Below are 17,500 nucleotides of genomic sequence, written 5' to 3'. Positions count from 1 at the left end.
TTAACGAAGGTTTTGTACGTCGTAGCATTTCACTCGTATACATCCCCTTTGTAAATCGATGTGTAGCCGAGTCCAGTGGATTAAAGTTGTGTTACGCTTCAGTGTCTCGTCGTAATTCCTAACACATCGTATTTAATGGTCGAATACCATCTTTGATCTTGTTTCGGCGCTTATGATCACCACTGCATCTAACTAACAACGCTAAGTCATTTGTGGATAGTTCCTTACTTTGCACTACACCAAAAGACTATCACATTTGAACGATTGCTGTTTGACCTTGAATCCTTTGCAGTGCTTCGTCATTTGTTCGTCACGCAATGCTGTCATCCCATTTTAGGGGGTAGGGGCAGGGCAATTTCTATCCTGATACGTACCGTAACCACTTGGAGCACACAATCTTGTTGATTAGGAAGAGAGAGAGTAAGTAAAGGAATGAAAAGAATGACTAGTTTGACTTTGTCTCCTGAATTGTCTCCTGATGTCATCTCTTAAGCGACCCGCTACCTACATTGGGGAACACTCTAGGGTTAGACTCCTTCCTAGGTCTTTTCGCGCTGTGCAAAATTTCTTTGGTTACTTTTTCCCAAACATTTTGAACGAAATCCGAAAATTCACCCGAGGCTCTAAATTTCGCAGCTTCCACAAAACCAAACAATGCAAATACAAAACGAAGGCGTTTTATTTTATTTTTTTACAACTTGGCAGAATTTGTTTTCGAATACTTTTGCGGACAGTTGGAGCTTTTGCAAACTTTTTTGTTTTCTCAAATAGGCCACGTTCGATATATCAATATTCTAACATGCTCCAAGGTTTTCGGGTCAAAATTGTAACTTTTTAAAGTTTCTTTTGTCTCTCAATTCCCGAAAGAGACTTGGACATACAGAAAACAACATCAGATATAGACGTTTGTCCCGAAAGGTTCGGAGCCATGTCAGAATATTTGATATATCGAACGTGGCATATTACTTTTCGCAACATGATCATACCGTTACCCCGGTACCATACGCATCATCTTGCGCGCGCTTGTGCTCCCCTCCCGCTCCCACACATGCTTTTTTGGCACGACAAATCTTTACAAACCTCTACCCCGGTTCGCAGTTTTTCTCCCGCGTCCGAAGTCACCCGATCTCCGCACGGAAACAAAATGTCGCAAAATTACTACCTGAAGCGTTTTGTGAGATTCCGCCATACCAATATAGAACTGATGAAGGACAGCCATAAGAAAGGAAAAGGAGAAATTGGACTAGAGCAGGAAGAACTAGCGCGTGTGGTGGGACTACTTTGTGAATGAAGTGGTATTACCTGAACATTTATTTCACATATGCACAATTCCACGTCCAAATCGTTCTTATCGCTTTCGAACCTATTAGTTTGGACAAATGAAGCCAATGGGAAAATTAAACGCTAGTTTGGAAGAAAATAATTTCGTTCGTTTTCTTCGAGATCAAAACGCATTAGTATGGTCGGAACCTGAGTTACAGCTCTTTCTAGGGTCTTTGAGGCAAGTCCCTCACGTATTAAACCCAAAGGAGATTCTCTATTCCTGCGGTGATGATCGGGGCTCTTCACAATCTCGTACCCAGAGTCCTCGGGCTTCTTGGTCAGCGGGTGAGCGCCCGGAGAGACTCTGGGATAATCGACTCCATTTTCCCAGAAATCGTGGGTTCCGGTCTTATTACGTATGCTCGAGTTTAAACGGCAGCAGGAAAGAGAAAACCGTAAACAGTAGAAATGGCGGGTTGAAAGTGTTCGAGAAACAAGACTTTTAGCCTTTCACACAAAGAAACTGGAAAAATGATCATTGGCTTGCTGTAAGAGCAAGTGAAGATGAAACCTATGACGCTTTCGGTGAGTGTATTTTTAGTGTTTCAGTGTACGTTCCATCGTTCAGAATGCAATGAGAATGCCATCATGCAAGCAACACGATCGACAAATTGTTTGTGGAAATGACACAAATTTCCTCTTCTTCTACAATTTGATGTTTCCGTAATTCTAAATGGCTTCAACAAGACCTTATTCCACGGATTTCTCCTCAAAGAGACTGATGTAATGTTTTCCCACGGTACTTTTGCCACAGCAACACTAGTAATCACTTTTTAGCAGCGCGGGAAAATTCCCGTGCGGTATAAGACATAATTTAAACCTCGTCGTTTTATTATTTTTGCGATTTATATATTTCTGAGGTAGTAAAAATCAAACAGCACTGAAACTAGTTTTAGATTTTGAATGTCCCTCCAAATTCTGGGGCTTCCGAATTACTTACCGACTTCCTGTCGGACTGCCATTGTTACGCAAGCGGGCAATCAAAAATATAGTTCAAGTCGACTTTCCCAGAGTCTCTCCGGGCGCTTACCCGCTGGCCAAGAAGCCCGAAGACTCTGGGTACAAGATTGAGGAAATAGTGGATCAGGTCTGTTGGCCCCAGCTCTCTATGTTGAAGATTGCGTTTCAAAGTCATTCGTTACAACTGCAGCTACCAACTAATTTCGTCAGAAGATCTATGTAGGGCTTCTGTCGTTTAACGTTGACTGTTGAGATGTCAAGCTGATAAAAATTGCAAATGTCTTGGAGGATCTGCACAGAAAACTTTGCGAGTTTAGAGCAAGCTGCGATTTCACAAATGTTATGCGTATCGTACATGATCGGATGCTGCAATGATATTTCTGCCATGACTTCGTTACTCAATTCTTGGATGTTCTGTTCATTAATTTTATCCAGCTCTTCGGCGTGTTCATCTTCTTCGTCCCCAAATTCAGCAGCTTGGACAATTTCCTTTGAAGCAAGGCGTGAAAAGAAACTTGCATTTCGCATCAAATCTAGAGGAGCCATCTGCGTTTCTAACTTTTCTCATTGACTCGGAAACATTGGAGAGATCAGATTTCTTTCCAGTCTGTTCGCCGATTTTGAATACTTCTGTAAGTTATTGTTTCTGGTTTTTATACAGTCGGGTTCTTTGAGTACTGGAGGATTTCAAAGCCCAGCCCATTGACAACGATGAACGGGAATCCGGTACCTTAGCTGTACCAGTATCCTCTACAGGATTATCAACAGTGGCAACACCCTGTTCTAGTTTTGATGCAAAGGACATCATTGCCTTATCGAGAAGCGCACACTACTACGCTACTCACTATCTATCACAGAATAGATACTGAGTAGCGTAGCAATTCAGAGAATTACGCCCTAGTAGATTTATGCAACAACAACAAAAACGGATAAACATGCAATAAATTGTTTCACTTATCCTAAGAGTGCTCAATACAAAATATGCAAAGCAAACTACGAATATGGAAATTTTTATTTTTTATTTTTGTTATATTAGATACCCCTACCGGTATACGTACCCGCCAAAAAGGAAAGCATTGCGTGACGAGCTAATGATTGTGCTGCGGGCGCGGACACGACTGAGAGCAATGGTCGCAATCAAATGTAATATGTTGGTCTAGCAGGTTTAGTACGTACAAAGCAAGCAACTATCTGCAAATCACTTAGCAGTTGTTGACGTAGGTAGATGCAGTGGTGATCATATGCCCCGAAAGATGATCACAGATTATGGTATTCGACCATTGAATACGTGTGCAACGAACGTTGTGTACACAGAAGCAAACTTGATCTCTTAAAATGCCACAAATGATGAGGGAAACACGTTAAATCAGCCTTTGGACCTGTCTCTTACGGCAAATAAGGTTAAAACATTTCGAAATTATCAGCTCTGTGTCTCTTTCAACTTAAGATGGGTCCATACATCTGGCGCGTGCTTAAATATATGTGTAATGCCAGTTGACGACGGAAGGTAAAATATTTGCATTTTTTACGTACTTTGAGAAGCTCTTGCGTCGCTCACAATCATTTTCCCAAAGAAATTTTTACGATAATCTGTAGACCATCCTTCTACAATTGGACCACAAGAAGCTTAATCCATTTGAAGGTTTCGCACATGGTGAAATTAATTGTATTCACGAAGTACTTTTAAGTGAAAGAAATACATGTCTTCTAAATTTCATTATTTTGCACCCAAAAAATGACGCAACATTCCCCCAAATCTACCCAATACACATTTAAACATTGCACAAAACTATTTGAGTGCTTTAAAGACGGAAAAAAAATTGTTTTTGCATACGAGGCTTTTGAACTTGTTTAATAAAATGGTGCGTCAAATGACGATTTTAACGGAATTTGGTAATTTGCATTTTTCTTTGAAATAAAGGGATATTTTGCCGGAAAAATTATCCAGTAGTTTATGTCATAACCTACAATTATAGCCTATCTACCATAAAAATATGAGCGAAATGAAATTTTCGACCCTTGCCGAGTTATGTTTGATAATTATGGGCAGGGACTCTTAAATGTTCATTGCTCAAGCATTTACGTTAACAAATTAAGTAACTATCCTTACTAGTCCTATTGTTTATTCATATGTATTTGTGTGTGCGCGCGCGTTGGCGTTGTACGCGTGTGGCAGGCAGTGCGGCCCGGTGGATAGGACGCTTGCAATGAGATCCGGAGTTCCCGGGTTCAAGACTTAATCTGACCATTGTTCAAATTCTCGAACGCACTTGTAAATAGCAAACCGATTTGCCTCTGGCGAATTCGGATTCTTAACAGTTGTTGTTGTTGTTTTCAGTCATTTCGATGATTGTTTCATTGGCACTGAAAACCCCCTATGGGGGTGGGGGGGGGGGGGGGGTGGTCAATTTAGTATGTCTTCTGTTGAAACATGTATTACAAAACGAATTGAGTTACCCCCTACTATCATCCTGCCACCCCATCTCTTGTAATGGTTGGCGAATTGTTAAATAAACAAATAGAAAAAAAACAAATGAAGAAATTGAGCTAAAAAGGGAGGCGGTTCTTGTTGGCCAGGAAGTTCTCTGGATGCTGTCGGTTGTGGATTGACCACATTGTGTTTACAAATGCCTCTGGGAAAGTACATCCGAACTTGCTCTCGTCAAATCTCTTGCTTTGTTGGGGGCGATTACCAAGACGGGGTTGTCGCAGTAATTGCGCTTTTCCCTTCAAGATCTGCTTCCATGAGTGGAATTCCCGGTCTTTGACGATTGCCAATGGATGTTGTTTCTTTCAAGCACCTATGGAGGGCAGCAATCATAACGTTTAGGCTGGCTGGCTCATAATCTCGGCCGTTTTTGTTTTATACCTCAGCGTATAATTTCTCAAGTGATCTGTTCAGTTCAGCCGGTTCGTGTTCCTCGATTTCCAAAGCCACATCTACCACACACTTAACCAAAATGAAGTACTTTTGTTCTTGTTTATATTTTATGCACCGATAGCCCTTTTCACGGTTAGTTTTTCTTATTTGCATTTCAATGTAATCTAACGTGGATGCGAGGCAATTTCGGGTTAAAACTACAAAATAGCCCGAAAATACCGCACATACATGCTAGATTATATTGTAATGCAAATGAGAAAAACTAACCGTGGAAAGGGCTATTTGCAGTTCTTCTACTGTATCGTCGGCGGCCAAAACAACTCTTAGAAAATTTTGCTATTGCATTGCAGGCAATCATAATCTAGAATCTTGATGTGTAATTTGTGCTGGTGTTACACTTTTTGCAACGGTGTTACACTTAAAGTGCACTGCTCTTAGCCAATCGGAATCAAGGGGTTTTTTTAAAAAAACGTTACGTTTTTTTTTTTGGATGAAGTGGTAGCGGTGCGAATTTAAGGTGGCCGCAACAAACAAACAAACAACTAAGGCGATAGTATGGTCATTAAATTGAGAGAACATCAAGACAGTTGAGCTGCCGTAGTGGTTAACGCGCTACATTTGCAGTCGGACGCTTAAGGTTCGATTTCCGTTCTGACCACTGGATTTATTTGTCATGAAAGGTCCTGAGAACTCTGACATTACTTGCAAATAACAAAATGGTTGTCTCCTGTCCATTGGGGGTGACATCAGGCATGGTTTGAAATCTCCCTTTCGCTGTTCATTATTGACCGCCCATTTGAGTATTAGAAATATACAGAAAGCTACAGTCTGAACAATAGAAATATATACCAACTAAATTGTACTTAAATATGGACGCTTTAGGCGTAATACCAGCTGATCCCGCTTTATCATTTCGCGGAGATACGCTGCGTTTGGTGGAGTTACGTTTGTTGATAAAGATAGTTTCCTTGGTACAAATGTACTATGCATCCACATACAATTTCTCTTAGATTGTCCACCGCGACTTGGCAGCGAGAAATGTTCTTGTTGGCGAAGGAGAGAGATGCAAGGTGACAGACTTTGGGATGGCGAGGAATGTGGAACAGGACGATATTTATACCAAGAAAAGTAGGGTAAGGCTTGCACTGATATTATGGTTTATACGCCATGATCAAACTTAGAGATAACCTTTTTCTTTGACGGTATTCTTTTCTGGTTTTCCGTACCAAGGGTCGATTACCTGTTAAATGGACTGCATATGAGGCCTTGTTTTACGGAGTATACACGACACAAAGTGATGTGTAAGTATATACGTTTCAGTATAAAGTTAAATTTATTTTTCTTTTAGAATTATAAGTAGAGGATATCACATTTCCGCTTGGGGACACGAATTTTATCCTCGAGTGCTGCATTGTATCTCTCACAAGTGAGCGCAGCGAATGAGTGAGGGATACTATGAGCACGGGAAGATAAAATTCATATCCCCAAGCGGCCATGTAATGTTCTGTTTGTTATGTAGATATTGACGAAATTTGCAGCATAAAAGCAACTCGTTTTATTCATTCTCGAATTAGTGAAAAAGTGGTCAACCGTTAAACAAGCATGTTTTATATATGAAAGTTAGGAAAGACAAATCATGATAATGTCAAATTGTGGAATAAAAAGGTTAATGTAGTGGAGAAGAATTATATTACAGCACAAAAGTATCTTCCAGTGAAGGAAAACCTCACTTTTTATTGGCTAATCGTGCTAATTACCATGATAAAACCTATATCCTCACATGTGAAGGATACAAATGATATTTTCACTCGCGCAGTGAATATATGATTTTTTCGTAAGAGGGAAAATCCTTGTATTTCATCAACATCTATATCATAAATTTCTATTACGACTCCTTGTTGCGATGAAACTAAATAGTTTCCTCCAAAGGCTTGTCATTTCTTTTCTCTACTAATAATTTTTATTACATCTTTGCAAATCTGTTTGCTTGCTTCCTCTTTGATTTTTATTATGCATGTATTATACTCCTTTTTCAGATGGAGTTATGGGGTTCTTCTCTATGAAATCCTGACAATTGGTAAGATTCAATAAAGAGGATACTTGACTTAATGACAAAAAAGGGTGCTTTATAACCGGAAATAGATTTACATATGACATTGGCGTCTAATTACATTTGATAATGGTACAGAGTGAGATTGAGACAGGAATTTTACACTCCTAGGTGGATCTCCATACCCGGACACACACGCCAGACTCATTGCAGATAAAATTCAGCAAGGATACAGGATGCCTAAGCCGGGACATGTGGATAGCAATCTGTAAATGATTTTTTTTCTCAATTGCGATACTAAGTAAAAAGTAAATGAGTAACTGCTTGACTTTAAGTTCCTCCAAATAATTCAGGTATGAAATCATGATGAAGTGTTGGGAAGAAGATCCAAATGATCGACCTACATTTGAAAAGCTGAGAAAAACAATGAAAGACATGGAAAGGAATCACAAGGTAAAGAAATCGAGGAAAGATTTTGGGTATCTATGGGACAATGTGCCCGTAGAATCTGTTTGCACGCACACTTCATTGTACCGTCCTTGATCCCAAAGCCAAGTCTTCCTTTACGAAGGGAATCCCTTTGTTGTTGTTGTTGTTGTTGTTTTGTCCTTAAATTTCGCCAGTTAAATAAGAAGTCCCGCACTCAATTATCCTTATTGTCTGTTTTCAATTAGTTCGAATCATTCTACCATATTGAGGTGATTGTCGTAAAGAATCAAAGTGAAAGCTAGCACAATCACTGTTACACTATTACTTTTGCAGATTTATGTGAATCTCAGTCAGTACGACACAAGATTGTACGCCAACGTGAGTGATCTGAAAGCCGAGTAGAAAAACTGGAAATTGTCGCCCTGGTTCGGCCATTAAAGAATCAAGTTCAGACAATAGAAAGCAGTCTTGATTTTTATTCCCTTTGTTAGCTAGTCAGGCAACCGTTCCTTGAGCAAAACGAGAGACCCAGAAAAAATGGCTCAAGCTCTCAGTTTTATACTAAAGTTAGGTTAAGTCATGTTGAATCTTTCATTTATTTACTAGATTTCCCTTTCTGTTTTTTTTTTTTTAGTAGAAGTAGCCGCAGCAGTAGTAGCAGCAGCAGCAGCAAAAAATTGATAAATTTCAGTAATCGTCATGTGTATCTAGCGACAGTGAAATAGCCGTTGAAACTAATCAAGTAGATGGCCCAAAGGCAATCAAATTAATTTTAGAAATTGAGTATCAAATCATAATTAGGATTTGAATTAAACAGGTATCCCAGAGAATAGGTGTATGAGAGTGTGAAACATTAATATTACACCATTTGAGATTGCCTTACCTCTTTTACCGTTGAAGACAATGTATGCTACGTATTTGACAGAATTTGTGTAAAAAAGTTGCTAAGTATTTTTTATTTTTGTTCACTTATCGGGATCTTTGTCACTAGCGACGGTTAATTAATTAATTAATTTTAGCGATTCTGCGACTATTTGTTCCCTTTCACCATGCAGCATGCTTTCCAAAAACATTGATTACCATGAATTAATAGCGGAGCTCCGCGCACGAGCGGAGCACAATAGTTAAGAAAATATAGTAACCCATAGATGCGAGAAATTTTGGTTTTATAGCCATGACGTCATCGATCGTCCGTCCGTACGTCCGTACGTCAACCCCTTCATGTATGCCAATGTCAACAGTATCACGTTAGCTTACAGCATACATCTTTGATACTGGATACAGGTATCCACTGACCAGTACTATGTGACCATATCGCCGGCTCAAACTAAGAGCTCACCGGGGTCAGCTCATTTTTTTGAAGTTGACCGCTGACCAGGTGGATTGCAGGCTCAACCCAGACATAAACGAGGCTAAATTTTTCGCGGGCTTTCTGTGGCTCGACGCGGCTACACGGCAATACTACGTCAACTATAGTTCTTACACAGTCAACGCTTTTCGTGTTCAGGTGGAAAACGGTTTGGAAAATGTTTTCTTTCTGCATTTTCCGCTGGTTTTAATCTAGTTTGACATATCATGGTAGCTGTGGTCCACGCTGGTTGCTACGCAATTATTTAAGTTAAGCATCGGAGGGATACAAACTTAAGGTTGAGTGTTTATTTAGAGCTGCTTTTTTTCTGTGTATTGAAATTTTTGGCATATCTTTAGAAGCTCCGATACGGTTGCATGATTCCTGGATGACCTATGACATAAACAGAGAAAGAGAACAACAACGACAAAGAAAAATACTACTGATAGCTCGTACTTGGTGGAAGAAGTAACTCCACAAATTCTTTCCTTGGACACCAAACCGTTTGTTAATTTTACGGATGTGCTATTTAAAGTGGATGCGTATATTTAAAAAGTGGTTTAATCGGTTTTTCCTTTGTTCAGGAATGAAACTCTAATTTTTATTTTCAACTGGAATTAAATAACAATTTTCCGTACTCTTTTTGACATGAAGAAAATAGATTGATTTTTTTTGTTTGTTATGCTCTAAAATGCGAGCGAACATGAGTTAAGTTCTTATAAAATTAGGGGGAAATTTCACTAGCTTGTGTTTTCACACGTTTGTTTAAAGCACCTAAAGGTAATTTAGTGTTGGAGTGGATCTTGTTTGAAGTTCATCCATTATTGGTTGCATTGCCATATTTTGCCGATTCTTATTGCGAGCCAAGCTGGGGTGTTTCAATGAAAAATCAAAATGTGAATGATCTCGTTTTCAGAGTTAAATTGGAATAAAGTACATCAGTAAAACTCGTTTTGACCTTGAACTGACAAAGGTTTTTGATGGTTGCAGTTGCTCTGCAATGGCTTTTTTTCTTTTTCCATTCGCTCGCTGAGAGGGTGCTCGTTTTCTTTGAAAACTCATACAGTTCAAGAAAAATTCATTGCCAAACTGGTGAATTCCAAAGTAAATTTAACTCGAAAAACCGATGTCGCACTTATCTTTTCGATTCGTGATTCATGCGATATCGGTGTTTAGCGTGAAATATACGGTGGAATTCACTAGTTGGGCAATGAATATTTCTATAGAGGAAAGCAAATAAAATAATTTAATTAAGCAGCAACTGGAAACACAAAAACGCGGACAATTCGAAACCTTTTTTTTATGTTCACTAACCCTACAGGCAGTAACAATTAATAACCAGAGAGCTCCGCTTTTAGGTTTGGCTAAATCTTGTTCCATTTCCTTAACTTGATCATCACCACCATGACAACTGCTCATATGTTTTGAAGCGGAGCTCTGCGCGCGCGCGCACGGAGCACCATGGTTAAGAAAATATGGTAGGCCATCAATGCGAGAAATCTTGGTTTTAGTTATGACGTCATCGATCGTCCGTCCGTACGTCCACCCCTCCATATTTGCCATTGTGACTTGTTCCCAACGTGGTGGCCATATACTCTAACTACTTAATTTACAATGTACATGTTTGATATTGGACATCCATGTTATGGTCAATTGACACCTGTCAAGATAAGGGATATTGCTGACCAGTAACATATCACCATATTGCAGGCTCAAGTTTAGAGCTTACCGAGGTCAGGTATTTTTTTAGAAATTGACTGCTGATCAGGTACTGGCTTTGGATTGGATCGCAGGTTCAAGCCAGGTAAACTTCTTGTTATCAGGACAACTAAACATAAGCGAGGCTTAATTTTTCGCGCTCTTTCTGTGGGAGGCGCGGTGGCCTCATGGTTAGTGTGTCTGGGTTCGGGTCCTTGCTGGGGACATTGTGTTGTGTTCTTTGGCAAGACACTTTATTCTCACGGTGCCTCTCTCCACCCAGGTGTATAAATGGGTACCGGTGAATAGTGCTGTGCGTAACCCTGCGATGGACTAGCATCCCATCCAGGGGGGAGTAGAAATATTCCTAGTTGCTTCATGCTACAGAAACTGGAGATAAGCGCCGGCCTGGTGGGCATTCTAGGCTCCTAGCAGACTTTACCTTTACCTTTTTGTGGCTCGACGCGGTTACACGGCCGTACTACGGCAACTAAAGCTCTTAACAGTCGAGTGATAAGCAAAGGTCGGGTTAAATATTGGCAAAGAGCCAAGTACGTATCATAAGGCTGCAAAAGCCTGATGAGAAGGCCGGAGCATGGGGAGGAAGGGGGGGGGGGGGGAATTCTTGTACAGTACCAGAAATCTGTGTTCGGATGTTAACACAATGGGGATGCAGGCGAGAAGGACCACGAGTTAAACTGACCGTGCCTATAACCTCCGTGTTATTCGATCTGACCTCATTTGATTGGCTTAAGCTCTATGATTGACAACGCCTCTTGCCCCATGCGACGGCACACCTAAATACTTAACTATGACGGGCCTCGAGGTAAAATCACATTATGCTTATGTCATAATGTAGGCCTTTTTCGTAGTGACCTTCGCATTGCTCCGTCACGGCCAATCATGAATCCAGGTTTTCGAAGCAACTTTTCCTTTTTTTTTGGGACATAGATTTAGACTCAATGAACTCAAATGAAGCACAAGACCGGTATAGCCGGCAACGACAGTTTTTATTAGTCTGGCGCCCTTTCGGCAAGAAAGAGGAGTTACTCTTTGCGCATCGTTAGCTGCATTTACGTTCTGAACATAGGAATAAAAATAAAGCAACAAAACGATCTGGTGCTGATTTATGCCGGCCGATTCTATTCTCCACGCTGAGCGGGAAATGAGAATTATTAGAATACCGTAAAATTATTCAGTGACAGATCCAATGTTTACTTTGGGTTTATATCTCTACAGATGCGACCCAAAAACGCAACGTTTTAATTGTCTCGGACATGTTCGGAGACAAACATTGTCGGCAACATCTTGGGACATTTCAGAAATTTGTCTCAAGTGCGACCCGACCCTAATTGGGTTTTTGACGTGGGTGGTTAATGTTCCTCATGAAATTTCCTTTCTTTGGTATAGGATTGCATGGAACCGCAAGCAATTTTAGACTTAGATGATCAATTAATGCATCCTTTAGATAACAAAGTCTTTAGCGATTGTCAATTGTAATCTGGAATTGCCCCATTTAAACTCCTTAAGAGAGAAAATTATTGTGAAAAGAAACTCTATATCCAGTGCAATATCAGATAATGGCATTTAGGTTCGCTTTCCCCGGTAACAATAATCATTGAACATCTGCTTGTCATAACTGAAAATAAAAATGTATGCAAAAATTTTGTTTTTATCAACAGAGTTGATAATGTAAATTGGCCACCGTACAGAGATTCTAAAAGCTGACGTTTCGAGCGTTAGCCCTTCGTCAGAGCGAATCCAATTCGCGATTCGCTCTGACGAAGAGCTAACGCTCGAAACGTCAGCTTTTAGAATCTCTGTACGGTGGCCAATTTACATTACCAAAATATATAAAACCAAAATTTTTGTATACTACTTCCCCACCGACGCAGCACCACAGTTTCTTTAGAAACTATTCCCTTCATTCATTTGAAAATAAAGATGCATGGTAATTTAAATCCTTTCATATTTAAAGAAAAACGGTGAAAGTTAAGCTGAATTAATATCACTGTCAACGACAGTCCTTGAAACCTACCCACGACAAGGGAATTGCAGGTGGCAGGTGGCAGGTGCGAATTGCTTTACTTGCTGGCGTTCTTTTCCCGAGTTAGTGGCAAAATCTCCTTTCCACAATTTGAATTGAAATTTACACTGTGCTGCTTGTGGCAAGTAAGTTTTCATTAATACGAAATACCACCAAATACGAAATAAGTCTCATATTTCAAAAACAAAATGCAAAAAGAAAAACGATGTCATTACGGTTTCAAGTCTCCCCGAATTAGACAGTTAATTTAGATCAATTTTCGTATTAAGTCTGATTAATTGAAACCTGCAATTCCAGTTGTGTAGTTTAAGGTCAGGGGAGTGTTCTTTAAAAGAATCACTAATCCAAAGGGGCCTTTTTTCACCTTTCATAAATGAAAAGCAAAGTTAAAGCGTCAATGGAGTTAACAACGGATTTTCTGAAAATACATGTAAATTCTTCTAGGGAAAAGTATGCCAGAACAAACGAAAATTAACGGGTGTTTAGTTCGATGAATTGTTATAGGTGACTAGAAAAAGAAAAAGAAGAAGAAGAGAGATCCTGTACGAGTGTGTGTTAAAATTTGCAGTTATTTTTCGAAAAATCAAGAAACGAAATTCTCATCATTGTACACTGCAACCAAGATAGAGCTCCAGGAAAATCACTTTAGTCGTCATGCACCGTTTCTTAAGAGATTGCATTTTACTTGTTTTTTTTGCATCTTTTTGTCTTTCGAAATAACGATGGTTTTTCAAATTATTTTGTTTATCCTGGTCATGAGCTGTTTTAATTATTATGATATGGTAACCCGCGCAAGAGTACATGCACGCATATTTTGGCGTTCTGATGGAGGTTTTCCATCTTCCTTTGCAGAAAATGCATTGTCAATGTTTATGGGACAATTGCTTAGAGTAACGTGCTTGCACCATGCTAGTCATAAATCAGTTAACTAGACCGATTCAGAGTTCCTTGTAATTTACTGTGTGCTTCATTTAAGGACGTTCGCGCCCAAAATGTTTCCATGTACAGATTTTTTTAAAACTTGCCACGCATAAAGGTAATGATCTACTTTTGCCGAAAAGGCAAAAAAATGGGGGGTCACCGTGCTCGCTTACGAGATCATGAGGTGCACTTTTAAAACATTGCGTTACTTTAAGACGATCTTAGCTTACAACTGTCAGCAATAAAAAAGCTGCATTAGTGAAATTTAGATCAAGTGAACGTCCTCAATTCAAAGTAACTAATATAACTAAATTATCCTTTGCAGCTGATGTCTTTTTCTGAGAAGAAATAGACCTTGAAAAACGATACATATTAGTCTAAAAAGGAAAGCTCCGGTCGCACGAGAGCACAAAAGGCGAAATATTTTTAACTTCTCACGCACAGACTTTTTTTGTTTTTTGTTAAAATGGACAAAATCAAAAAAGGAAGTGATCTACGGAAAGAAAAATAGGGGTCACCGAGCATTCAAGAGAGTAAAATCGCTGCGCAGTTCTCAAAGCGATCGTATATTCGCACTGTCACGTCATTGCGTGAGATTTCCGAGAAGACCTGGGTCCACAGCTATCCCATGATGCCACACGCTTTCACGTTCCATTCTTGTGGAAAATGTTTGCGTTTTTAGCATCGTGTTTACATTCGTGGTCTGCGATGCATGACGTGTGCTTGACATGCGCGAAAAAATGCGCAGTAGCAATGGGCGAAAACGTCGTTAACAATTATTCCACAAGCGCGCGCTTGATATGATTGGCTATAACCAATCTCATATCCAACAGGCAGGAAAGGAATAACTGTTTTATTACATTCTCATTAAGATCTCAATATTTGAAGACTTGGAAATTAAAGATTTGAAAAAATTGGAATTTTTCAGCATGGCAACACTTGACGCGAACAGTTTCCGTATTAGGTCGTACGATATACTGTTACTCGAGATTGAATGATCCGTTGCAGCAGTCGAAATTACTATTTCGGATGCTGTAGCACTGAACTATAGGGGACTCGTGCATCACCTCGATTGCATAGGGTCAATAAGGCTCAATTCTGGTTTTGCTAAAGAGCAAAGGGCCGCATAAAGAATCTCTCTATATATACATGCATAAAATTTTAGCACGCTCATTGGCTGAGAACAGGTTAATTAATCCCAAACATTGCCGAAAGCTGAGATGGAGCGCAACAAATTGTAAGTTTAGTTAAACTGACTGACAAGAGGGTCGCGAAAGCGCAACAAAACAACATGGCGAACAGGTTACGACAAAAGAACGTTTTAATGCAGACGTTGCAGATTATTTTATTTTATTTTTGGCGTGTAAGTCTCGACAATTGTTTGCGTGTCAATCAAGGATGCCATTTCTCAATCAAAGACACCGTTATGATGGCATCATAATGGGGTTTTATGGTAAAGCATTGCTTATATAATGGTTTTCAGGCTAAGGCGGCAGGCTCTAAGCCTATCTTATTTCCAGCCAATCAGAATTCAGGTAATTCCGGACGACATCGTTCTTAAGCGCGTTTTTCCATGCGCTCGCCTTCTTTTGATCCCTCACCATCACGCTGTTCACATCGCTTGTTTGAACCAATTTTTTAGTATTTTCCACCACCGCCTCTTCCGCCTGCCTGCGACGTAATTCCTAGTTTGTTTCTCTTTCTTTTCTTAGTGGGTGGCCGTTTTCCCCCCCACCTTTGCTGACGAGATAATTTATATATATATATATATATATTGGCAAATCTTGAAAATAAAGTTCGTCACCTTTGATGGCCAAATTTTTTTCAAACAAACTCGACTCTGTGTCTACCACTTCGCCACTTCGCAAAATACCATAACACTCTTTGTTTGTCCCCCCAAATTTTGCATAATCATTGTTTCCAGTTTCTCTTGGGACTTACAATGGTTCCAAGAGAAAAAAAAACAATGCTTATGCAAAATTTGGAGGGACAAACAAAGAGTATTTTGGTATTTTCCGAATTGGCCTATTCTGGGGATGACGTCGCGTACGTCCGTCCGTTAGCCCGCCCGTACCGACTGTTAGGGTGGAGCAGGGTGTTCGGGCAAGGTTTCTTTGCAGGAAATCGCATGGCCAGCGTTGTATTTGACAAGCCGCATTTTTTTTGCGGGCAATCACATTCTGTCGTCAGTTTTTATGCCTAATCGAAACCAGTTAGCTAAACGATTTGCGTTAGTTTGAGAAAATCTGAGATCTCTGTCCAAAGACTGCAAACAACATTAGCCATCTAACTTCATTACTCTCGGGTGTTTATGTTTTAACCTGTAAGAATCAGCGTTTGGGTGTTACGAGCAGCGGAAGGGATCATATGTCTCTTCTAAATTACGGATTACGGTGTACGGGTCTGCGAGAGGAAAGGTCGATCGTGTTGTTTCGCAGGATTGTAATGGCGCTATCCTTGGACTTTCCTACGTATCTAAAAGATGTTTTGCCGCAAAGAATCCTTACTTGAAGAAGCAATTCCTCGGTGAACATGGGATGAGACTGTAAAAAAATAACTATCAAGGCACCTTAGAATTTGAATGTGCTTAGCAAACGATTTAGAGTGAAATTAGGAATTGCTGACTTAACTGTCGCGAGGTTCGTACCCTTTTTGCCTTTCATACGGATATTTATGTCAAATTGCTTTCTCCGATTTTTCGAGAAAAGTCAAACAAAAATTCGCATCTCTTCTTTGATTTTTTTAAAATGTTTTGTTCTTTCGACACGCCGTGAATTCCCTTTTCACCTAAAATTGGTTTGGACTAAAAAATGCTAATACGTTTTATCCAAATGTTTGCTATCCAATGGTTTACTTGGATGCTGAGACTTTCGTTTTTCCTGCTCTTCCTTATTTGTTTAAACTTACTGAAGAAAAGGCAAGCGAAGTCCGGTGAAGTTTACATTGACATTTTATAAGTTTACCTTGAAGTTTACAAGAGAAATTTTCGCAAAGAGCAACAACTCCTTGCCAAACTAAACACGATTTTAACAGATGAGCACTGGAAATACTTTCCGTCACAGCAATTGTTCTTACTAGGAATTGCAAACTTTTAAGGCAATTGTAGTGAAAAATATTCATCTTTTGTTCAATGTTTACGGCTGACGAGTTTTTCAGTAAGCCGTTAGTATGTTTTTTGTCTGTTGTTATTGTTATTGCCAATGAGATGCTATCTGAAAAGTAATGCCATTGACACCTTTTAGTCACGGTTTGTATTTTCCAATAATTTAATCTGATGGAAGACAAGAATAAAACAAATAAAACCATTCTCAACTTTACAACATTTGGAATTGATTCATGTCTTATGCTTTCGCTCTGTCAAGATCACTTTTCTCAATGAAAAATTAAGTCGATTTTACCGAGTCTTTTTCGATGCTATTAAAAAATATATATTAAGATAGTACCCGCAATCTCATTGGTCAATAGCTGTGTTCAGATGAGATTATAGAACCACGGCTGTGACATCACACGAATTTTGATTGGTTATGTAGTCAAACGCGCGTAAATAGGAAATAGGAGCGTGTATCAGGAAAATCCGTTTCAATCAAGACGTTAAAAAAAGAGCATTTTCCTTCTTTTGTCGAATTATCTTTGAGAAATATATTATAAAAGCAATAAAGGACTTTTTTGCGTGTTTCCATAGGCTCATCTAAACAATCGGAGGAGTTGGGAGAATTCTCGACAGTTATGCTAACCCTCGACAGTGTCTCGGGTTTGCATAACTGTTTCAAATTCTCCCAACTCTCCCGATTGTTTAGATGAGGCTATTGAAACATGGAAAACACCCACTATTGCTGAAATAAA

At 39.5% G+C, this 17,500-nt stretch overlaps 1 protein-coding gene across 2 annotated transcripts in view; it reads left to right on the top strand.

The window, feature by feature from the left end:
- Window positions 1-9,939, top strand: part of LOC137982561 (angiopoietin-1 receptor-like) — a 104,973-nt gene extending 95,034 nt beyond the window's left edge. For both annotated transcript variants that reach the window (XM_068829678.1, XM_068829679.1), the window contains 6 exons: window positions 6,175-6,297; window positions 6,395-6,465; window positions 7,201-7,241; window positions 7,386-7,482; window positions 7,568-7,667; window positions 7,977-9,939. In XM_068829678.1, coding sequence (XP_068685779.1) covers window positions 6,175-6,297; window positions 6,395-6,465; window positions 7,201-7,241; window positions 7,386-7,482; window positions 7,568-7,667; window positions 7,977-8,045 — 501 coding nt within the window. In that variant the 3' untranslated portion in view covers window positions 8,046-9,939. The remainder of the gene's footprint in view (window positions 1-6,174; window positions 6,298-6,394; window positions 6,466-7,200; window positions 7,242-7,385; window positions 7,483-7,567; window positions 7,668-7,976) is intronic.
- The last annotated feature ends 7,561 nt before the right edge of the window (window positions 9,940-17,500 follow it).

This window comes from Montipora foliosa, chromosome 13, assembly GCF_036669935.1.
Source record: "Montipora foliosa isolate CH-2021 chromosome 13, ASM3666993v2, whole genome shotgun sequence".
In the NCBI taxonomy this organism is placed as follows: Eukaryota; Metazoa; Cnidaria; class Anthozoa; order Scleractinia; family Acroporidae; genus Montipora; species Montipora foliosa.
The sequence above is the reverse complement of the archived record's forward strand: the minus strand, read 5'-3'. Positions and strand labels throughout refer to the sequence as shown.